The following is a 20026-nucleotide window of genomic DNA, read 5'->3' as shown; positions in this document are numbered from 1 at the left end:
ACGTGTGGGTGAACACTTTTCACAAAGCAATCACTATATCTGACCTATCAGTCTTCATCCGCAAAAGAAACCTGCACTACATTTTCAAAAGATGAGCCTGGGACTGGGAACTTAAATTCATAATTCTTCTAGACACTGAGGGCATGGCTACACTTGCTGATGTAGAACAGTGTGAATTAAACTAGCCTTTGAATACTGCAGCAGGGGAAACGCTGCCATGTGTTTACACTGTCAGTCGCAAGTGCACTGGTGTGGTCACATTAGCAGCTCTTGCAACACCACAAAGAGCAGTGCATTGGGTAGCTATCCCAGGGCTTGTCTACATCACAAAGTTGCAGCGCTGGTGAGGGGGTTACAGCGCTACATCTTAGGATGTTTGCAGCGCTGGCCGTACTCCCGTTTTGTCTCGGGTGTAGAGGATCCAGCGCTGGTGATCCAGTGCTGGTAATCAAGTGTAGACACTTACCAGCGCTTTTCTTGACCTCCGTGGAATAAGCAGGTATCCCAGCATACCTGAGGAAGCCTCTCTGGTAATCAAGCAGGTATCCTTCCCCGTGGTTTGCTCCGGTGTTCTCCGAATCCCCCCCCAAGCGGGTCTCCTTCCCAGCGGTTTGCAGGGGGGCTCGGGGAACGTGAGAGCAAACCGCGGGGAAGCAGGTCTCCTTCCCCGGTTTGCTCTCGCGTTCCCCGAACCCCCGTGCAAGTAGGTCTCCTTCCCCGCACCCCCGAGCAAGCAGGTCTCCTTCCCCGCCGTTTGCAGGGGGGTTCGGGGAACGCGAGAGCAAACCGCGGGGAAGGAGATCTGCTTGCTCGGGGGTTCGGGGAACGCGAGAGCAAACCGCGGGGAAGGAGATCTGCTTGCTCGGGGGTTCGGGGAACGCGAGAGCAAACCGCGGGGAAGCAGGTCTCCTTCCCCGGTTTGCTCTCGCGTTCCCCAAACCCCCCTTGAAGCCGCCCAACAGCGCTGCAGTGTGGCCACATCTAACACCACTTGCAGCGCTGGTTGCTGTAAGTGTGGCCACTCTGCAGCACTGGCCCTATACAGCTGTACTAATACAGCTGTAACAACCAGCGCTACAAAATTGTAGATGTAGACATACCCCCAGTGTGCAAGTGGCTGCAACGTGCTTTTCAAATGGGGGAGTTGAGTGTGACAGGGAGTGTGTTGTGTGTAGGTGTTTTGGAGGGCTGAGAGTGTGTCAGCATGCTGTCTTATAAGTTCAGATAGCAGCAGACCCTCTCCCCCCGCCTCTCTCTCACACACACTCACAGCAAGCAGCATTCCACAGTAATGGTTGCTTTGTCCCAGAGCAGATAAGCATGTCGGCTGTCAGAAATGGAGCTTTGAAAGGGGATATCCAAGCCAATTTCAAAACAATGAGAAGAGTGGCCACTTGACTTCAAGGGATTATGGGACGTTTCCAGAGGTGAATCACAGCGCAGTAATGCAACACCTTGTCCACGCTGATGCCTGGGCATTTCAGCCAGGGCGCAGCAAGTTTTATGCTATTTGTGGAGATGGATTACCAGGACCGCTCCAGCTGCAGAGTTCAGGCGCTCTACATGCCTTGCCAGTGTGGACACATCAGGAGTTAGGGCACCTGGGGCTGTTTTAATACGCTCTAACTTGCAAGTTTAGCCAACTCCTAAAAATCATGGACTGAACAGACCCTGGATTTATGGCTCATAACAACAATCTACTACCCACAAACCCGCTCTTTTTGTCCTATGACTGCATAGGTTTTAATAGGCCACTTTACCTTGAATAGTCCCTTAGAATATGTGCTAACTACTAATGCTAAACAATCTGTTCCATCTTGCATTTAGAGGCTTGGAGTACATTTCCCAGACCTGAAGAGGAGCTCTGTATGGCTCGAAAACTTGTCTCTCTCACCAACAGAAGTCGGTCCAGTAAAACATATTACCGCACCCACTCTGTCTCATAGAAATAAATAAGCATTTCAAGACTGATTTCTCTGACAGTTTACCTTACAAGTTGGAGTCAAACGCTGCATTTGTAAAGACACCAGGTGCTCCCAGGTTACTAGACAACAACAGAAATACATTGGTTTAAACCTAGAGTGATAGGAAATGAGAGAACCCTACCATCGGTCAAAAAAGCCCTTTTCTCTCTTAAGGAACTAGTTCTTCCACCCTAGGCAAAATAAGAATTGGGGCACAGATTTGGCAGCTCCTGAAGACTTACACATTTTCCTGAATGAGTCACTGCATCTGTGTCTGGAAGGATGCATTATCAGAGCCTCTTTATCCCCTAAATGTGCTGAAACCACTCATGACTGCCTGTAAATTTTGTACCTGTGTTCATATGGATCCATGTTACAAGTAAACAGCAATGAACTTAATGATGCCATCATGTGGGACATTCTCCAGTCTGTTTACAAAAACCTTTACTGCCCTTCCAGGCCTGAGCCTGCACTGCATGGAAAGCCAGGGTCTAAGAAAACAACACTCTACAAGGGTCATCCTGAGTGACCCCATGTCAGGTTGTTTTTGGCTTCATGGTGGAACACACTTTAAATTCTCACAATGTGGATTATAACAGAGATCCCTGTTAGACCTGCAATTTTTAAAGGACCCAATGAAAGAAATGGCTCTCTGTGTTATTATTTTAAATACTGGAATTTAGTAATAACAAATAATGGTACACGTAACAGGCAAGGCAATCCCATTGACCAGGACAGGACTCCTATAGAGCCCTAGCTCATTCTATTGGCATCTACTGACCAGTTGTTTACAATGTGTATGCAGTTCCATTAGAAACACATGCAAATTAGTGCACCCTGCCTTTCTTTGGAACACTGGCAAATCATTGTTAAAAATACACCTATCATGCCTCGGTGTATGCACAAACTGTGACTTCCAAAGGTTCATCATTTGGTCTAATCAAAACTAGTTTTCACTGTAAATCCCAAAGCCCATGTTGAGAAGATGTGTATGTCCCCGCCAGAATTCAGCTTTCTAGCCCAAGCTGGTTCAGCACTAGAGTTATTAATGCAAGGACTATATGACTTTTATGATGGGGGAAAGTGCCCTATACACCTCGTGCTTGATACTATAAACCATTCCTGTTCAGACTTTCAAAAAAATTCACTTTTAGGGTCGGGCACGAATGTTTCACCCCAAAAGGCTAAAATTTCTGTAAGCTAGGTGAGGAAAAACAGGGGACTGGCAAGCTCCATGGTAGCTGCATTGCTCGTGAAAGACATGGTGGAAGTTACAGTGATCAGCTCACAGAGCACATAGCTCTTACCTGGTGGGATTCAGCAGCATTTTTTCTTCCTCTGATGATGGAGTTGAAACATCCATGGGATGGTGCAGAAACAACAACGACAAAACAGATCTCATCAGTGAAGGGTATGGTAAGCACGTAGGATAAAGCAGTCTCTGACAGACTAGTTTCTCACCTTGGCTTCTGAGAGCAAATTCTGAAATGGTTAGTGGAGGTACACTGTGCTCAGGTACATATACCCCCCATGTGATGTTCTGTACCTCGATGGAACATCCTGCACCCCCATGTTCATCTTTATAATATGATTGTGTGGTATCCAAGGCAAAGTTTGTCATGTTGGGTGTCTTCGGAAGGCTCATGATGCAATGAGCATTGTTGTTACAGTAATATTATAGTAATGATATAGGTTGTAATTTCATGTATATAGTTATGAGGCTGAAAAGGTAACCTTATGGCTTAAAACAAATCCAGGCAAAACTCTCCAGGAACAGAGGGGCAGTTCACACCTCATCAGGGCATGTATGGGACAAACCCGGCCCAGCCTCACAGGAACAAAGAACACTGGCCTACGCAGCAACAACGGATCTGTTGGACTCTCCAGTGAGTCACGCCCTTCCCTTGGTCAGTTTGGGACTATGATGAGGTAATGCTCACCTGACCCTGAAGTGGCGAGGAGGGCAAAGCCAAGGGGTAAGAAAGAACATGATAAAAGGGATAGATGTTTGCCATATTGGCTCTGTCTTCCTTGATCATCTACAGATACCACCACCAAGTGACTGAAGCGCTGATCAAAGGGGAGAGCCTGGCTGAAGGGCAACCAGCCAGCCTGTGGTGAGAAGCATCTATGTTTGTAAGGGCACTGAAAGTGTTAAGATCAGCTTAAAATGCATTTGTCTTTTATTTAATTTGGCCAAATCTGACTTGTTGTGCTTTGACTTATAATCACTTAAAATCTATGTTTTGTAGTTAGTAAATTTACTTGTTTAGTCTACCTCAAGTAGTGTGTTTGGTTTGAAGCATGTCAGAGACATGTTCTAGGAAGGAACAATCAGTTTCACACATACAGAATGGGAAGAGACTGTCTAGGAAGGAGTATGGCAGAAAGAGATCTAGGGGTCATAGTAGACCACAAGCTTAATATGAGTCAACAGTGTGATACTGTTGCAAAAAAAGCAAACATGATTCTGGGATGCATTAACAGGTGTGTTGTAAACAAGATACGAGAAGTCATTCTTCTGCTTTACTCTGCGCTGGTTAAGCCTCAACTGGAGTATTGTGTCCAGTTCTGGGCACCGCATTTCAAGAAAGATGTGGAGAAATTGGAGAGGGTCCAGAGAAGAGCAACAAGAATGATTAAAGGTCTTGAGAACATGACCTATGAAGGAAGGCTGAAGGAATTGGGTTTGTTTAGTTTGGAAAAGAGAAGACTGAGAGGGGACATGATAGTAGTTTTCAGGTATCTAAAAGGGTGTCATCAGGAGGAGGGAGAAAACTTGTTCACCTTAGCCTCCAATGATAAAACAAGCAAGGGGCTTAAACTGCAGCAAGGGAGATTTAGGTTGGACATTAGGAAAAAGTTCCTAACTGTCAGGGTAGTTAAACACTGGAATAGATTGCCTAGGGAAGTTGTGGAATCTCCATCTCTGGAGATATTTAAGAGTAGGTTAGATAAATGTCTATTAGGGATGGTCTAGACAGTATTTGGTCCTGCCATGAGGGCAGGGGGCTGGACTCGATGACCTCTCGAGGTCCCTTCCAGTCCTAGAGTCTATGAGTCTATGAGACTCCCCTTGGGATAACAAGCCTGGTACATATCAATTTCTTTGTTAAATTGACAAACCCATATAAGCTTGCAGCATCCAGCAGACATAACTGGACAATACAAGACAGAGTTTCCTAGGGTTGTGTCTGGGACCAGAGATATTGGCTAGTGTCATTCTGTAGTATGCAAGGTCTTGGAAAAAATTTTAAGGGAGAAAGTAGTTAAGGACATAGAGGTCAATGGTAATTGGGACGAATTGCAACACGGATTTAGTAAAGGTAGATCGTGTCAAACCAATCTGATCTCCTTCTTTGAGAAGGTGACGGATTACTTAGATAAAGGAAATGCGGTGGATATAATTTACCTAGATTTCTGTAAGGCGTTCGACACGGTTCCGCACGGGGAACTGTTAGTCAAATTGGAAAAGATGGGAATGAATATGAAAGTTGTAAGGTGGATAAGGAACTGGTTAAAGGGGAGACTCCAGAGGGTCGTATTGAAAGGTGAATTGTCAGGCTGGAAGGAGGTCACTAGTGGAGTCCCTCAAGGATCGGTTTTGGGACCAATCTTATTTAACCTTTTTATTACTGACCTTGGCACAAAGAGCGGGAATGTGCTAATAAAGTTTGCAGATGACACAAAGCTGGGGGGTATTGCTAACACGGAGGAGGACAGGGATACTATTCAGGAAGATCTGAACCACCTTGTAAACTGGAGTAATAGAAATAGGATGAAATACAATAGTGAAAAGTGCAAGGTTATGCACTTAGGAATTAATAATAAGAATTTTAGATATACGTTGGGGGCGCATCAGTTAGAAGCGACGGAGGAGGAGAAGGACCTTGGGGTACTGGTTGATAGCAGGATGACTATGAGTCGCCAATGTGATACGGCTGTTAAAAAAGCAAATGCGATTTTGGGATGCATCAGGCGGGGTATTTCCTGCAAGGATAAGGAGGTGTTAGTACCGTTATACAAGGCGTTGGTGAGACCCCATCTGGAATACTGTGTGCAGTTCTGGTGTCCCATGTTCAAGAAGAATGAATTCAAACTGGAACAGGTTCAGAGACGGGCTACAAGGATGATCCGAGGAATGGAAAACCTGCCTTATGAAAGGAGACTCAAAGAGCTTGGCTTGTTTAGCCTGGCCAAAAGAAGGCTGCGGGGGGATATGCTTGTTCTATATAAATATATCAGGGGGGTTAACGTTAGGGAGGGAGAGGAATTATTTAAGTTTAGTACTAATGTAGGCACGAGGACGAATGGGTATAAACTGGATATTAGGAAGTTTAGACTTGAAATTAGACGAAGGTTTCTAACCATTAGAGGAGTGAAGTTCTGGAACAGCCTTCCGAGGGAAGTAGTGGGGGCAAAAGACTTGCCTGGCTTTAAGACAAAGCTTGATAAGTATATGGAGGGGATGTTATGATAGGATCGTTAATTTGGGCAATTGATCTTGGATTACCACCGGATAGGTCTGCTCAATGGTCTGTGGGGAGATGTTGGATGGAATGGGAACTGAGTTACTGCAGAGAATTCCTTCTTGGGTGCTGGCTGGTGACTCTTGCCCACATGCTCAGGGTTTAGCTGATCGCCATATTTGGGGTCGGGAAGGAATTTTCCTCCAGGGCGGATTGGCTGGGACCCTGAAGGTTTTTCGCCTTCCCCTGCAGCGTGGGGCACGGGTCGCTTGCTGGTGATTTCTCTGCAGCTTGAGGTCTTCAAACCTCAGGGATTTCAGGATTTGAGGATTTCAATAACTCGGTCCTGGGATAGGGGTTGTTATAAAATTGGATGGGTGGGGTTCTGTGGCCTGCCTTGTGCAGGAGGTCAGACTAGATGATCAGATTGGTCCCTTCTGACCTATGAGTCTATGAGTTGCACAATCAAAGCAGCGGTTGGCCAAAAGTGCTCACTCACATAGCTGGGAGCAGCTTACTTGCAAGAGGCTGTTCAGGAAGAACCCAGGAGTGGTGGTTCCCACAGCAGAGCAGAATAAGGCTGGCTCCCAGAGTCGAGGATTGGAGTGACCTAGCAGATCACCGGTCGAGATAACTCCAGGGGAATGTTCACACCCCACATTGCTAGACTCCATGCTTGGGCAGAGGGAAGAGAACTGGAACCACCTTAAAGATGCCAGCTGAGTCAAGGGGCATGGATGCAAGGCCTCTGGAACATGTGCAATTATTATTAGGAGGGCCCAGCAGAGCAAGGTGCAGCTGACAGGGCTCCTATCTCTCTGTTGGGGCTTTGTTTACCTCCTGAGGAAAATGGACAGCATTGGTTACCCTCAGAAAGGATTCTGTGTAGATCTTGAACTTGTTCTCTGGGAGTCTCTTTCAACAACAGCATGCCAGTCTTCTGTATTTCAGGCCTTTGGACCTCTCTGAAAATAGTGGCAGCAGCCACACTTGTTCTGTTGACTTCAGTGAGGGTTGGCTCAGCCCCTTCATCTCACCGAGCCTCATCAGAGACAAAGATGCTGCTGCCCTCAGCCATGTGAGGCAGAATAGAATTCAGCTCCTCCCTCAGCTTTGGTAGGTCTGCAAGGCTGAGGAGAGGGTGTACTTTTGTCCATAAACAGGCACACAGGGATGAACCACGTGGACTAATAAGGGCCATCTTGAATCACTTTTCTGACCTTATCTGCACTTCTTCAAGGGATAAATCACCTGTTTCCAGGCAAATGCCCTCAGCAATAATGACCAAAGGCACAAACAAAGCCATGCATTTCTTACCTTTGTCACTGAGACGCTTGATTAGCAGAGCTATGAACATTCCTGTCAGCAACAGGGCCACAAGGGCCACAGCTCCACCACCCATATAAAGCAGGACTTGCTTGAAATAGGGAGCAGCCTCTCCTGAAATAAATTCCCAGGCCAAGATGTTAGGATTCAGATCACTGGAGGTAAAATTTTCAAAAGCACCTAAGGGTCTTAGAGCCATATTTTCAAAGGTATTTAGTTGCTAGAGAGACAAATAGGCCCTAGTGGGATTGACAAAAGCACCTAAGCAGGTGAGGTGCTGAACTCTGGCAGTTGGATGCCTCTCACATTCCCACTAGGCCTCTGTCTGCATCTTTAGGTGCCTCAATACTTTAAAAAATCTGGCCCTAAGTGACTTAGACAGCTAGGTCCCTTTTCAAAAGTGACATAGGCACTTAATGGGACTTAGCTGTCTAAGTCACTTAGATCTTGCAATTCTGAAAGAAGCAACACATAAATACCTTTAAAAAAACTGAGCTTTAGGCTCCTGAAGCCCATTGAAAGTTAGGCCTGGTCCACACTACGCTGTTAAACCGATTTTAACAGCGTTAAATCGATTTAATGCTGCACCCGTCCACACTACACTGCTCTTTATATCGATTTAAAGGGCTCTTTAAATCGATTTCTGTACTCCTACAAAACGAGAGGAGTAATGCTAAAATTGATATTACTATGTCGATTTAGGGTTAGTGTGGACGCAAATCGACATTATTGGCCTCATTCTTTTACAGTAGCTACCCACAGTGCACCGCTCCAGAAATCGACGCTAGCCTCAGACCATGGACGCACACCACTGAATTAATGTGCCTAGTGTGGACGCGCACAATCGACTTTATAATATCTGTTTTATAAAATCGGTTTAAGCTAATTCGAATTTATCCTGTAGTGTAGACGTACCCTTACTGGGACTCCTGTTCCTAAATCAGATCAAATTAAGTGTTGATAAATGCAAAGTAATACATGCTGGAGGCAGGAGTGCTAGAACCTAATTAGAAGTGGGGGGCACGTGAGGCCCTGCCTCCTCCGTGGCCTCACACCTGCCCTCCTCTTCCCCCAAGGCCCTGCCTCCCCTGTGGTGGAGGGTCCAGTACTGTCCAGAGTGGCCGGGCTCCTTGGATGGCTCTTGCCACTAGGGTGACCAGATGTCCCAATTGTCTAGAGACAGTCCTGATATTCGGGGCTTTTTCTTGTATTGGCACCTATTACCCCCCATCCCCATCCTGATTTTTCACACTTTCTGTCTAGTCACCCTACTTATCACGGCCCAGCTCTGGCTTCTGTCCTGGCCAGAGGGCAGGGCCTTGGGGGGGAAAAAGGAGCAGCAGGGGGCAGGGCCACGGAGGGTGACCGGGACTGTTGGGATATAGATATACAGGACTGCCTGTAAAGGCCTATACTTTAAGAACTTAGCTAGTTATAGAGGTATAAAACAAAGAATCAAAATCACAGTCCACCTGTCTATGGGCCTTCTCTCAGTAGGATACTCTGAGGCCTGGTTTTTAGGCTAAGGCCTTTGGCTAAGCAGCAGAGGCAACCATAAGCTGGGAAGCGTATGGTCACATCCTCACATTCCAAACTAGTCACATAAAATAAGGTGCTATTGGGCTGTTAGGAATACAATCCTGTCCTGATAATGCCTATCACCACCAGATATAGATGGTTAAAGAAAACTTAGTTTGACAGCATCCTGTCTGGCAAGAAATCACTTCTCAATAGTTGTGGTTATGAAACCCTCATTTCTTTATATTTTATCTTTATGGCCCTCACTTTTCTATTGTTAATCTGTCTGGTTCTCTAATTGTTTCTGTCTGCTGTATAATTAATTTTGCTGGATGTAAGTTAATTAGGGTAGTAGGATATAATTGGTCAGAGAATTATGTTACAATATGTTAGGATTGGTTAGCTAGATTTCAATAAAATGATTGGTTAAGGTATAGCTGAGAATATTGCTATATAAATTAGGGGCAAACAGGAAGTAAGTTGAGAGGGCAGTGGTGCTATAAGGAGGGCTTTGGGATGTACGGCCACTAAGGGTACGTCTACGCTACAGAATTATTCCGATTTTACATAAACCGGTTTTGTAAAACAGATTATATAAAGTCGAGTGCACGCGGCCACACAAAGCACAATAATTCAGTGGTGTGCGTCCATGTACCGAGGTTACCATCAATTTCTGGAGCATTGCACTGTGGGTAGCTATCCCGTAGCTATCCCATAATTCCCGCAGTCGCCCCCGCGCATTGGAATTCTGGGTTTAGATCCCAGTGCATGACGGTGCAAAAACCGTGTTGTGGGTGATTCTGGGTAAATGTCGTCACTCATTCCTTCCTCCGTGAAAGCAATGGCAGACAATCATTTTGCGCCTTTTTTCCCTGGATTGCACTGGCAGACGCCATAGCACAGCAACCATGGAGCCCATTTTGCCTTTTGTCACTGTCACCATATGTGTACTGGATGCCGCTAACGGAGGCGGTACTGCAGCACTACACAGCAGCATTCATTTGCCTTTGCAAGGTAGCAGAGATGGTTACCAGTTGTTCTGTACCGTCTGCTGTGCCACTGTAAATTGGCAATGAGATGATGGTTATCAGTCATTCTGTACTGTCTGCTGCTGTCATGGGTGCTCCTGGCTGACCGCTGAGGTTGGCCGGGGGCGCAAAGACAAAAATGGGAATGACCCCCCCCCCCGGGTCATTCCCTCCTTTATGTTGTATCTAAAAACAGAGTCAGTCCTGCCTAGAATATGGGGCAATTGTACTAGAGAACAGTGTACCAGAGAACCAGAGAGCACAGCCGCTCCGTGTCAGATCCCACAGAAATGATGAGCTGCATGCCATTCTAGGGGGTGCCCCTACAACAACCCCACCCGTTGCTTCCCTCCTCCCCCAACCCTTCTGGGCTACCATTGCAGGATCCCCCCATTTGTGTGATGAAGTAATAAAGAATGCAGGAATAAGAAACACTGACTTTTTAGTGAGATAAAATGAGGGGGAGGCAGCCTCCAGCTGCTATGATAGTCCACCAGGACATTAAACGGTGGGGAGGAGAGGAGCCCAGCATCCCGCTGCTATGATAGTCCAGGCAGTACAGAATCTTTTCTTTAGACATGAAAGAAGGGGGGCTGATGGAGTTCAGCCCCCAGCTGCTATGATGAGGACGGTTACCAGCCGTTCTGTAACATCTGTCGGGAATAACCGGGAGTCTTTCCTATTTTTACCCAGGTGTCCCCGGCCGACCTCACCTGAGGCCAGCCAGGAGCACTCACGGGCTGATGACGAGGACGGCTACCAGTCCTACTGCACTGTACCATCTATCACCAGGGAAGGGAGGGGAAAAGGTGTTGTTGTTCAGTGCCCCAGCACCGCCTCTACCAGCAGCATGCAGTAGACATACAGTGAGATTGAAAAAAGTCAAGAAACGATTTTTTTCCCTTTTCTTTCATGGGGGGGAGGGGGAGTAAATTGATGAGATATACCCTGAACCGCCCCGGACAATGTGTTTGACCCTACAGGCATTGGGAGCTCAGCCAAGAATGCAAATACTTTTCGGAGACTGCAGGGACTGTGGGATAGCTGGAGTCCTCAGTCCCCCCTCCCTTCCTCCATGAGTGTCCATTTGATTCTTTGGCTTTCCGTTACGCTTGTCACACAGCACTGTGCTGTGGGTTCTGTATCATAGCCTGGAGATTTTTTTCAAATGCTTTGGTATTTCGTCTTCTGTAACGGAGCTCTGATAGAACAGATTTGTCTCCCCATACAGCGATCAGATCCAGTATCTCCCATACGGTCCATGCTGGAGCTCTTTTTGGATTTGGGACTGCATGGCCACCCGTGCTGATCAGAGCTCCACGCTGGGCAAACAGGAAATGCAAGTCAAAAGTTCGCGGGGGTTTTCCTATCTACCTGGCCAGTGCATCTGAGTTCAGATTGCTTTCCAGAGTGGTCACAATGGTGCACTGTGGGATACTGCCCGGAGGCCAATACTGTTGATTTGCGGCCACACTAACCCTAATCCGACATGGTAATACCGATTTCAGCGCTATTCTTCTCATCGGGGAGGAGTACAGAAACCGGTTTAAAGAGCCCTTTATATCGATATAAAGGGCCTCGTTGTGTGGACGGGTGCAGCATTAAATCGATTTAACGCTGCTAAAATCGGTATAAACACGTAGTGTAGACCAGGCCTGGGAAGCATTCATGGACAGAGGACTGTTCTCTCGGGATGGACTTCACCTGAGTAAGGAGGGAAATAGACTTCTAGGATGGAGGCTGATTAAGAGAGCTTTAAACTAGGAATTTTGGGGAGATGGTTGAGAGATGTCCAGGTAATCTCCATGCTGGAATTCAACATTGAAAGGGAAGAAAACAAACTAAGAGAAGATGCAGCCATGGGCAGGAAACTGGACATAAGGAGGAAGAGTAGTATAGATACCAGTCTAATTGGTGATACTGGTGGTAGAATGTCTGTGCCTAACTGGGTAAAGAATGTCAGTGAAATCAAACGGCAAAAATTAAGATGTCTGTACACTAATGCGAGGATCCTAGGTAACAAAATGGAGGAACTAGAGCTACTGGTGCAAGAAGTGAAACCGGATATTATAGGGATAACAGAAACATGGTGGAATAGTAGTCATGATTGGAGTACAGGTATTGAAGGCTATGTGCTGTTTAGGAAAGACAGAAATAAAGGCAAAGGTAGTGGAGTAGGATTGTATATCAATGATGAGGTTAACTGTAAAGAAATAAGTGATGGAACGGATAAGACAGAGTCTGTCTGGGCAAAAATCACACTAGGAAAGAAAGCTACTAGAGCCTCCCCTGAGATAATGCTTGGGGTGTGCTACAGACCGCCGGGATCTGATTTGGATATGGATAGAGACCTCTCTAATGTTTTTAATGAAGTAAACACTAATGGGAATTGTATGATCATGGGAGACTTTAACTTCCCAGATATAGATTGGAGGACAAGTGCTAGTAATAATAATAGGGCTCAGATTTTTTCTGGATGTGATAGCTGATGGATTTTGTCACCAAGTAGCTGAAGAACCAACAAGAGGGGATGCCATTTTAGATTTGGTGAGTAGTGAGGACCTCATAGAAGAAATGGTTGTAGGGGACAACCTTGGTTCGAGTGATCATGAGCTAATTCAGTTCAAACTAGATGGAAGGATAAACAAAAATAGATCTGGGACTAGGGTTTTTGATTTCAAAAGGGCTAACTTTAAAGAATTAAGGAAATTAGTTAGGGAAGTGGATTGGACTGAAGAACTTGTGGATCTAAAGGCGGAGGAGGACTGGAATTACTTCAAGTCAAAGTTGCAGAAACTATCAGAAGCCTGCATCCCAAGACAGGGGAAAAAATCATAGGCAGGAGTTTTAGACCAAGCTGGATGAGCAAGCATCTCAGAGACGTGATTAAGAAAAAGCAGAAAGCCTACAAGGAATGGAAGATGGGAGGGGTTAGAAGGAAAGCTACCTTATTGAGGTCAGAAGATGTAGGGATAAAGTGAGAAAGGCCGAAAGTCATGTAGAGTTTTCCCTTGCAAAGGGAATTAAAACCAATAGTAAAAGGTTCTATAGCCATATAAATAAGAAGAAAACAAAGAAAGAAGAAGTGGGACCGCTAAACACTGAGGATGGAGTGGAGGTTAAGGATAATCAAGGCATGGCCCGATATCTAAACCAATACTTTGCCTCAGTCTTTAATGAGGCTAATGAGGAACTTAGGGATAATGGTAGGATGACAAATTGGAATGGGGCTATGAAGGTAGATATTACCACATCCGAGGTAGAAGCCAAACTCGAACAGCTTAATGGGATGAAATCAGAGGGCTCAGATAATCTTCATCCAAGAATATTAAAGGAATTGGCACATGAAATTACAAGCCCATTAGCAAGAATTTTTAATGAATCAGTAAACTCGGGTTGTACCGTATGACTGGAGAATTGCTAACATAGTTCCTATTTTTAAGAAAGGGGAAAAAAGTGATATAGGCCTGTTAATTTGACATCTGTAGTATGTAAGGTCTTGGAAAAATTTTTGAAGGAGAAAGTAGTTAAGGACATTGAGGTCAGTGGTAATTGGGACAAAATACAATGTGGTTTTACAAAAGGTAGATCATGCCAAACCAACCTGATCTCGTTCTTTGAGAAGGTAACAGATTTTTTAAAGAAAGGAAACGCAGTGGATCTAATTTATCTCGATTTCAGTAAGACATTTGATATGGTTCCACATGGGGAATTATTAGTTAAATTGGAAAAGATGGGGATCAATATGAAAATTGAAAGGTAGATAAGGAACTGGTTAAAGGGGAGACTACAACGTGTCGTACTGAAAGGTGAATTGTCAGGCTGGAAGGAGGATACTAGTGGAGTTCCTCAGGGATCAGTTTTGGGACTAGTCTTATTTAATCTTTTTATTACTGACCTTGACACAAAAAGTGGGAATGTGCTAATAAAGTTTGCGGATGACACAAAGCTGGGAGGTATTGCTAACACAGAGAAGGACCGGGACATCATACAGGAAGATCTGGATGACCTTGTAAACTGGAGTAATAGTAATAGGATGAAATTTAATAGTGAAAAGTGCAAGGTCATGCATTTAGGGAGTAATAAGAATTTTAGTTATAAATTGGGGAGGCATCAGTTGGAAGTAACAGAGGAGGAGAAGGATGTCGGAGTATTGGTTGATCACAGGATGACTATGAGCTGCCAATGTGATGTGGCTGTTAAAAAAGCTAATGCGGTCTTGGGATGCATCAGGCAAGGCATTTCCAGTAGAGATAGGGAGGTGTTAATACTGTTCTACAAGGCACTGGTGAGATCTCATCTGGAATACTGTGTGCAGTTCTGGACTCCCATGTTTAAGAAGGATGAATTCAAACTGGAACAGGTACAGAGAAGGGCTACTAGGATGATCTGAGGAATAGAAATCCTGTCTTATGAAAGGAGACTCAAAGAGCTTGGCTTGTTTACCCTAACCAAAAGAAGGTTGAGGGGGGATATGATTGCTCTTTATAAATATATCAGAGGGATAAATATTAGGGAGAGAGAGGAATTATTTAAGCTTAGTACCAGTGTGGACACAAGAACAAATGGATATAAACTGTACACTAGGAAGTTTAGACTTGAAATTAGACGAAGGTTTCTAACCATTAGAGGAGTGAACAGCCTTCCAAAGGGAGTAGTGGGGGCAAGAGACATATCTGGCTTTAAGACTAAGCTTGATAAGTTTATGGAGGGGATGGTATGATGGGATAGCCTAATTTTGGCAATTGATCTTTGATTATCAGCAGGTAAGTATGCTCAATGGTCTGTGATGAGATGTTAGATGGGGTGGGATCTGAGTTACTACAGAGAATTCTTTCCTGGGTGCTGGCTGGTGAGTCTTGCCCACATGCTGAGGGTTTAACTGATCGCCATATTTGGGGTCGGGAAGGAATTTTCCTCCAGGGCAGATTGGCAGAGGCCCTGGAGGTTTCTCGCCTTCCTCTGCAGCATGGGGCACGGGTCACTTGCTGGAGGATTTTCTGCAGCTTGAGGTCTTCAAACCACAATTTGAGGATTTCAATAACTCAGACATAGGTTAGGGGTTTGTTATTGAAGTGGATGGGTGAGATTCTGTGGCCTGCATTGTGCAGGAGGTCGGACCAGATGATCATAATGGTCCCTTCTGACCTTAAAGTCTGTGAGTCTATTTGAAAATAAGGAAAAAGGAATTTGGATTTAAGCTTGCTGGAAGTTCACCCCAGTAAACATTGAATTGTTTGCACCATCAGACATTGGGTATTGTTGCTCTCTTTTCAGGTGAGAAGGACCAGGGAAGTAGAAGGGTGAAGGAATAAGCCCTCTAGCAGGGACTAGTGGTGAGGGGGGGCTAAGGCCCACCTCAGTCCCCCACTGGGAAGAGGCTATTGCTGTGGGCAGGAGCTGAGCTTTGCAGTGGTGGAGCGGATCATCAGCTGCCCGCTGTGAAGCACAGCCCCTGCCTGTGCCATTCTGTGCCTGTCTAGGCTTGCAGTTTGGGGAGGGGCAGTGTGGCCCCCTGTCCCCCAACTGCATCTGTGTAAAAAGTGGGTGGACATAGCTGGTTCTGGCACCTTTGGCTGAAGGGAATAACTGAAACTACCCATCCATCATACTGAGTTATAAATAAGCTGTATGAGCTCAGGAAATAGACTTGGGCATCCCTAGGGACAATTCAGTGGAGAGCATGCTCTGCTTTATGTGCAGTGGCAGTCAGCAAACCAAACAAATTGTTAGGGTGCAAATGAAACTGGATGGAGCATAATATGGACAATATAGAGCAGCATTATAGAAATGAATGGGATGCCCTCGCATGGGATGCTGTGTGAAGTGCTGCTCATCCCCCTCAAAAGTGACATCACAGGATCAGAGCAGGGTGGCGAGAGAGACTGGGATTGTTGCTGTAGAGAGGGGATGGATAAATGAAGACCTGATAAAAGTGGCCCAGAGAAGGTACTGGAGAGTGTTCTCCCAGTCTCATAGCATAATGTGACATTCAGTGAAAAGAAAAGGTGGCAAATTCAAATCCGATACAGTCAACATGACCACACAGTGCACCAACATGCTGGTGGTGTACTCACAAATACCGAGGCAGGAGCTTCTCAAGGCCCAGCAAGGCATTTGCTGTTTATCACAAGAGGATCTGGAGTTGTAACAGCAAGCACTATCTGATTAAAAGGGTTTTAGCCCACAAAAGCTTATGCCCAAATAAATTTATTAGTCTCTAACGTGTCACAAGTATTCCTCGTTCCTCTTGCTTGAGTCATCCACTAACTAGTGGAACAAATCATCACACTTCTGCCTGTTGTGGGGCTTCTTGCACTTTCCCAAGCAGCATCTAGTGCAAGCTCCTGCCAGATACAGGATACTGGGCTGAGCTAGATGGACATAGTATCTGATGCCAACTGGCCACTCTTGTGTTCCACTCTCTAGTGTTTGCTGGTTTCACCCAAGCGTGCAGCTTTGCAAAGGGCTGTAATTATTAGTGTATACCCCAAAGGGCCCTGCTCTTCCTGTTACCGAGCCCAGCCTCATTTGCTAGCCCCTGGATCTCTTTCCCCACACTGGGAATGCTCTCTCCCCACCTGAGCCTCTCCACATTCACCCTCTTGTCTCTCTCCGGCAAAGAGCTTGCAAAGGAAAAGCTCTGCTCCACATCGAAGCTAAAACGTGGAAAAACAACTTACCTTGGCAGGCAGGCATCTTGTCTGACCAGTGCCCATCAGGCTGGCACTGCACCCTGCTCGTCCCATTGAGGAAGTAGCCCTGAGTGCAGCGGAAGCGACACACTGACCCATAGCTGAAGGATCCCAGAGGGTGGGAGCAATTCATAAGAATTGGCTCTAGGCCCCTCAGCTTGGGGCATCTCATGACTGGAATAAAGAAAAGAAATGATGAAATGTTCAGACTAGGGCTGTCGATTAATCAGTTAACTCATGCGATTAACTCAAAAAAAATTAATTGTGATTAATCGCAGTTTTAATCACATTGTTAAACAATAGAATATTGATTTCATTTACAGCACAGAATATAAAGTATACAGTGCTCACTATATTATTTTTATTACAAATATTTTCACTATAAAAGTGATAAATGAAAGAAACAGTATTTTTCAGTTCAGCTCATACAAATATCATAATGCAATCTCTTTGTTGTGAAAGTGTAACTTATAAGTGTAGTTTTTTTTGTTACATAAAAACTCAAAAAGAGTTACATAACTCAAAAAGAAAACAACATAAAACTTTAGAGCCTACAAGTCCACTCAGTCTCCTACTTCTTGTTCAGCCAATCGCTCAGACAAACAAGTTTGTTTACATTTATGGGAGATAAAGCTGCCCGCTTCTTATTTATAATGTCACCTGAAAGTGAGAACAGGCATTCCTAAAGCACTTTTGTAGCTGGCATTGCAAGGTATTTACATTCCAGATATGCTGGACATTCATATGCCCCTTCATGTTTTAGCCACCATTCCAGATCACATGCTTCCATGCTGATGACGATCATTAAAAAATAATGCATTAATTAAATTTGTGACTGAACACCTTGGGAGAAAGTTGTATGTCTCCTGCTCTGTTTTACCCACATTCTGCCATATATTTTATGTTAGAACTGTCTCGGATAATGACCCAGCACACGTTCGTTTTAAGAACACTTTCACAGCAGATTTAACAAAATGCAAAGACGGTACCAATGTGAGATTTCTAAAGATAGCTACAGCACTTGACCCAAGGTTTAAGAATATGAAGTGACTTCCAAAATCTGAGAGGGACAAGGTGAGGTGCATGCATGTGGAAGTCTTAAAAGAGCAACACTCCAATACATAAACTACAGAACTCGGGGGGGTAGCTCAGTGGTTTGAGCATTGGCCTGCTAAACCTAGGGTTGTGAGTTCAATTCTTGAGGTCCCTTCCATGATTCTATGAAAAAAGAAAACCAGTCTTCTCCTGGTGGCATCTGACTCAGATGATGAAAAAACATGCCTCAGTTTGTACTGCTTTAGATCATTATCAGGCAGAACCCATCATCAGCAGGGACATAGGATATATGAATCTTTAGCACATCTGGCACATAAATCTCTTGCAACACCGGCTACAACAGTGCCATGCTGTGACATTGTAAACAAGAAGCAGGCAGCATTATCTGTTGCACATGTAAACAAACTTGTTTGGCTGAGCGTTTGGCTGAACAAGAAGTAGGACTGAGTGGATTTGTAGGCTCAAAAGTTTGACATTGTTTTATTTTTGAATGCAATTATTTTTTGTGCATAATGCTACATTTGTAAGTTCAACTTTCATGATAAAAGATTGCACTCCAGTACTGGTGTTAAGTGAATTGAAAAATACTATTTCTTTTATTTTTACAGTGCACATATTTATAATAAAAAAGCACTGTGCACTTTGTATTCTCTGAGATTGAAATCAATATTTTTGAAAATGTGGAAAACACCCAAAAATTTTTAAATAAATAGTATTCTATTATTGTTTAACAGTGCAATTAATCGAGTGATTAATTGCAATTAACTTTTTTAAATTGCTTTGCTGCCCTAGTTCAGACCCATCTCACAAAGCTCAGCCTTAAATATTGCAGTACACAATGCAGCCATTGCCAACCTGGGAAGACACCCTATCATCAGTACACCCTAGTGGGGCATGGAGTGCAGCAGGAATGGATGAATGAAAAGCTCAGAGGAAGTGGGTCACTGGTAGTTCTCACTATGTAATTGGGAGAATGCAGTGTATACCTCCTGCTAGGAAACTGTAACTAGAGACATTGACTAAGCACCTCTTAAAGTCTGTCTGCATTGCAATCAGAAGTGTGATTGGAGCATGCGTAGATCAAGCTGCAGCCCAAGTCTGGAAGTCTACACAGCAATCAAATAACCCTGAATCCTGAGCTCTGCAAGCCCAAGTTGACTGACACAGGCCAGGCGCAGGTATCTAGTTGCTGTATAAACATTCCCATTGAACTCAATCAAAGCCAACTCAGGTATGCTGCAATCCCACCTCTGATTGCAGTATAGACATACTCTTTGTGTGGAACATTGCTGGTCTTGAACACCAGCCTGCAGCTACAGGAACAGTGTGCTTCCTCCTCAGGGAGCAGCTCGGACAGCTGTGCTACCCCTGGTTACAGAAAGTAAATGCAACTGTCACAAGGCCTAGAGAGCTCTAGACTAAATCATAATAATGGAGAAAGGGGACCCTTGCCTTGAGCCTTTAGTTATTTTAGCAGTAGGTGAGACTGAAGATCCTGTGGTATGGAAGTCTGTGGATTACGACAGAGTTTGGAACCTTTTAATACAATTCATACCAACCCCATTTTGCCTATGATAGCTACATTCAGCACTGGCAACTACTTTGCAGGCACACATTAACAGCCATGCCTGAGGCCTGTTCAGAGCTGCGTTACAAGATGAGCTGGATAATTATAGGCCTGTCAATCTGACTGTAGCAAGTCCGTGTGGCTCCCCTCCTGCCCAGGAGGGGGAGCGCCCAGCCAGAAGCTGGAGTGGACGGGTCTAAGGAGCGGTGAGCCCGCACCTCAGAGGGTCAGGCAACGACCCGGAAGTACAAAAGCGGGCCATCAGAGCTCAGTCAGGCCCCAGCTGCCGGAGGGAGCAGACGTGCTGCTGGGAGCTCGAGACTGGGAGCCCTCGAGGACCCAGGACACCCGCCCCGACTGGCCAGAGCTTCCCCACGCCCGCTACCCAGGGGAACTGCCAGAG

General features: G+C 45.2%; 1 protein-coding gene across 10 annotated transcripts in view; it reads right to left on the bottom strand.

Moving 5' to 3' along the window:
• SELP (selectin P) overlaps window positions 1-20026 on the bottom strand; it is a 72666-nt gene that overhangs the window by 10623 nt on the left and 42017 nt on the right. For 9 of the 10 annotated variants that reach the window (XM_030572062.1, XM_030572061.1, XM_030572064.1 and 6 more), the window contains 4 exons: window positions 16989-17174; window positions 7751-7873; window positions 3272-3302; window positions 1989-2044 (listed from right to left, as the gene is read on the bottom strand). In XM_030572062.1, the coding sequence (XP_030427922.1) occupies window positions 1990-2044; window positions 3272-3302; window positions 7751-7873; window positions 16989-17174 (395 nt within the window). In that variant the 3' untranslated portion in view covers window position 1989. The remainder of the gene's footprint in view (window positions 1-1988; window positions 2045-3271; window positions 3303-7750; window positions 7874-16988; window positions 17175-20026) is intronic. The other variant, XM_030572063.1, reaches the window with a different exon arrangement.

The sequence above is a fragment of the Gopherus evgoodei genome, chromosome 8, assembly GCF_007399415.2.
Source record: "Gopherus evgoodei ecotype Sinaloan lineage chromosome 8, rGopEvg1_v1.p, whole genome shotgun sequence".
NCBI classification, from domain to species: Eukaryota; Metazoa; Chordata; order Testudines; family Testudinidae; genus Gopherus; species Gopherus evgoodei.
Note: the sequence above shows the minus strand (reverse complement) of the source record. Positions and strands in the feature narration are given on the sequence as shown.